Source organism: Oryzias melastigma, linkage group LG18 (genome assembly GCF_002922805.2).
Source record: "Oryzias melastigma strain HK-1 linkage group LG18, ASM292280v2, whole genome shotgun sequence".
Lineage (NCBI taxonomy): Eukaryota > Metazoa > Chordata > Actinopteri > Beloniformes > Adrianichthyidae > Oryzias > Oryzias melastigma.
Genome location: NC_050529.1, coordinates 24,176,342 through 24,180,489, shown reverse-complemented (window position 1 = coordinate 24,180,489; position 4,148 = coordinate 24,176,342). Strand labels below are relative to the sequence as shown.

The 4,148-nt window shown below is 48.9% G+C and overlaps 1 protein-coding gene across 1 annotated transcript; it reads left to right on the top strand.

The window, feature by feature from the left end:
• The first annotated feature begins 1,719 nt into the window (after positions 1-1,719).
• Positions 1,720-3,871, top strand: LOC118600012. The gene is made up of 2 exons (XM_036216555.1): positions 1,720-3,588; positions 3,674-3,871. The coding sequence occupies exon 1, from the start codon at positions 2,070-2,072 to the stop codon at positions 3,120-3,122; it is 1,053 nt and encodes a 350-aa protein (XP_036072448.1). The 5' UTR covers positions 1,720-2,069; the 3' UTR covers positions 3,123-3,588; positions 3,674-3,871.
• Positions 3,872-4,148: the final 277 nt, after the last annotated feature.

Genomic DNA, 4,148 nt, shown 5'->3' with positions numbered 1-4,148 from the left:
ATCCAGTCTCAACTCAGTTGCTCCATTTAAAACTAAAAAGATAAGAATTAAACCCACACCCCCTTGGAGAACTGAGGAAATTAAACAACTGAAAAGACAATTAAGACCATTAAAAACAAGTATTCTCTTCCTCTCCTCAGCTCTGTGTTTGATTCCGTCCAGGGGGCACGTATTTTCTCAAAACTCGACCTGCGCAACGCATACCATCTCGTCCGGATCAAAGAAGGGGACAAATGGAAAACGGCGTTCGATACCCCTTTGGGGCATTTTGAATACCTCGTAATGCCGTTCAGGCTAACTAAAGCTCCCGCCGTTTTCCAACATCTAGTTAACGACGTTCTACGGGATTTCATCAATCACTTTGTATTTGTTTATCTGGATGACATCCTCATCTATTCTCCTGACCCTGCCCAGCACGAAACCCACGTCCGACGCGTATTGGAATGTCTACTGGAGAACCGGCTCTATGTCAAAGCTGAGAAATGTGAGTTTCATGTCTCCTCCATCTCGTTTCTTGGTTATGTCTTGGAAGCAGGGCGGATCCGACCCGACCCGGCCAAGGTTGAAGCTGTTGCCGAATGGGAACCACCCTCCAGCCGCAAGAAGCTCTAACAGTTCCTGGGATTCTCCAACTTCTACAGAAGGTTCATTCGAAACTACAACACCATAGCTTCTCTACTAACCAAACTAACCTCCTCCCTCAGGCCTTTTACCTGGACTACTGAAGCACAGAAAGGCTTCGATGCTCTCAAGGCCCTCTTCATTTCTGCTCCCATACTAATTCAACCTGACCCCACTCGTCAGTTTATTGTCGAGGTGGATGCTTCTGATTCTGGTGTCGGTGCTGTCCTGTCTCAAAAGGAACAAAGTACCGGTAAGCTGAAGCCCTGCGCCTTCTTTTCCAAAAAACTGTCACCCGCAGAGCGGAATTATGACATCGGGAACCAGGAGCTATTAGCCATTTAGATGGCCCTGGAGGAGTGGCGCCACTTAGAAACTTGGGAGTTCTTTTTGACAAAGACATGTCACTGGAGCAGCACTCCAAACAGCTGGTGAAGAACTGTTTCTTCCAGCTGAGAAACATTTCTAAACTCAGGAAAATGGTGTCAAGTAAGGATCTAGAAGTTCTTATACATGCTTTTGTGTCTACGCGGCTAGACTACTGCAACAGTCTATTTTCCTGTTTGAGTAAGAAGGAGCTGTCTCATCTGCAGTTAATTCAAAACTCTGCTGCGAGGATCTTGACCCGCACTAAGAGAAGAGCTCACATCTCTCCCATCCTCAAAGCTCTTCATTGGCTCCCGGTTGCATACCGGATCCAATTCAAAATTTTAATGCTGGCTTTTAGAGCCCTCCATGGCCAAGCTCCTGTATATGTCTGTGATTTGATCACTCCCTACAGACCATCTCGTGCGCTAAGGTCTGTGGATCAGAACCTGTTGATGGTCCCTCGCACACGTTTTCGGACCAGAGGAGACAGATCTTTCCAGGCTGTTGCTCCTAGACTCTGGAATGAGCTCCCTCTCTCCCTCCGTTCCCTGGACTCTGTTCACTCTTTTAAAAGCCAACTTAAAACCTTTTATTTTGCTAAGCATTTTAACTGAGTCTGTTTTTAATTGGGCTTGAAATGATTGTTTTATGTGGTACTTGTTGTCTGTCTTTTATGTTTCTTAGCTTGTGAGGCTTTTGTCTTTTATTTTTTTAATCGGGAAAGCTTTGTCTTTTATGTTTTATTATCTTTTGAAGATTTTTTTTTTATGTTTTTAACTTTTGAAGCACCTTGTGACTTTTGTCTGCGAAAGGTGCTATATAAATAAAACTTACTTACTTACTTACTTACTGGCTTGAGGGGTCAGCACAACCTTTCACTGTATGGACAGATCATAAGAATCTCGCCTACCTACGCTCAGCCAAGAGATTGAACTCACGACAAGCTCGATGGTGTCACTTCTTTGACCGTTTTGACTTCACCATCACCTACAGACCAGGCAGCCGTAATCTAAAGCCTGATGCCCTCTCCAGACTGTCCAGTGCTTCAGAAGACGTTGCTGATTCCACCATAATACCTCATGCCTGCATTGTGGGGTTACTTACCTGGGAGGTCAAGTCACGAGTACGCCAAGCTCAAGGTGAGGAACCAAATCATGCACCTTGCCCACCTGGAATGCTGTATGTCCCCACCTCTCTTAGGTCTGAGGTCCTCACCTGGGGGCATGCCTCTCGAATCTCCTGTCACGCCGGTGTCCATCGAACCCTCAGCCTACTCCGTAAACATTTCTTCTGGCCCGCAATGGAGAAAGACGTGTGGGAATTCGTGGCCGCTTGCTCCACCAGATCAAAGTCCTCCACCTCTCCACAAACGGGTCTGCTCCACCCTCTGTCCACTCCCAGCCGACCTTGGTCGCACATCGCTCTGGACTGGCCTGCCTCCGTCCAACGGTAACACGGTCATCCTCACAGTCATTGATCGTTTCTCTAAGTCTGCTCAGTTCATACCCCTGCCACAGCTTCCTACACCCATGGAGACCGCCACCATACTGGTCAACCAGGTCTTCCTTCATCATGGCATACCCACTGACATTGTGTCTGATCGTGAACCGCAATTCATCTCTCAAGTGTGGAGGGCTTTTTGTTCCGCCCTTGGAGCCACGGTTAGCCTATCTTCAGGATACCACCCTCAATCCAACGGTCAAGCCGAAAGGGCCAACCAGGAGTTGGAAGCTGCCCTGCGCTGTCTGGCTGCCAAAAATCCTGCCGACTGGTCGTCCTTCCTGGTTTGGATTGAATATGCCCATAATACCCATCTTTCTTCTGCTACTGGTGTCTCGCCTTTTGAAGCCTCCCTCGGATATTTACCCCCTCTGTTCCCATCACAGGAAGCTGACCTGGCTGTACCTTCGGTCTTGCATCACCTCCGCCGATGTCGGCACTTCTGGCGTCAGACTAAGCCCTGCTTTGTACCAAGGAACACAACCGCAAGATTGCAGACCGTCACCGGATTCCTGCTCCCGCCTACCAGCCAGGTCAGAAAGTATGACTCTCCTCCCGTAACATCCCCTTCCAGGCCTCTTCTCGCAAACTCGCGCCTCGTTTTATTGGACCCTATGTCATTGACAAGATAATCAACCCCTCTTGTGTTCGCCTCCGCCTGCCTGCCGCTCTGCAGGTTCATCCTTCATTCCATGTGTCCCAGATAAAACCAGTCAGGGAGAGCCCCCTGTGCCCGCCTGTCCCTGCCCCTCCACCCGCCCGCATCATTGATGGTGCTCCGGCGTTCACTGTTCGCCGCATTCTGGACGTCAGGCCTCGTGGTTGGGGGTACCAGTTCCTGGTGGATTGGGAGGGGTACAGGCCAGGTGAGCGTTCCTGGGTGTCTCGCTCCCCATTCTTGGATCCGTCTCTCATCGCTGACTTCTACCGTGCCCATCCTGACCGTCGGCCTGGACCGCCTTGAGGCGGTCGTTGAGGGGGGGGTGCTGTCACGGTGCATCTTCAATTGGACCCAGCTGTTGGACATCACCTCATCACCAGTCCTCAACTTAAGGAAGACCTGCTCCAGTATTCATCGCCAGTTCGTTACCTCACCCGGTGCAGTAGTCTGGCCTCTGAGTACTTTGCTAGTTTTGATCTAGTGTTTTTCGACTTCGCTTACCTGAATCTCTGCCATCCCCAGGTCCATCCGCCACATTCCAACCTGGGTCCGTCGCCTCCTATCTTCTACGTTCAGTCACACTCCATCAGCCTGCCTCACTGTTTGGATCTTTGCCGCCTTGTCGGATCTCAGCCTGCCTCACTGTTTGGATCTTCGCCGCCGTGTCGGATCTACACTACAGCGCTGCTAGACCACGGACAATAAACTGTAAATCTTCAACTGTCTCCTGTATTCCTTCTGGGTTCCAGCATCTGGGTCTGCTTCGCTCGGCAAACATGACACCCACAACACTTTTTAAATCATTTTACGGATCTTTTGAGAGTGAGATTTTAAATATTATAAATTGCTCTCTTCAAACTGGTGTTTTTCCCACTGCCTTTAAAACTGCAGTAGTGAAACCATTACTAAAGAAAACTAATTTAGATCCTATGGTTTTAAATAACTACAGACCAGTGTCCAACTTACCATATTTAAGCAAGATTTTAGAAAAACTTGT

What these genes read in the sequence shown, in the direction of transcription:
- LOC118600012 (XM_036216555.1), top strand. Translation starts at nt 2,070, where the DNA reads ATGCCTGCATTGTGGGGTTACTTACCTGGGAGGTCAAGTCACGAGTAC.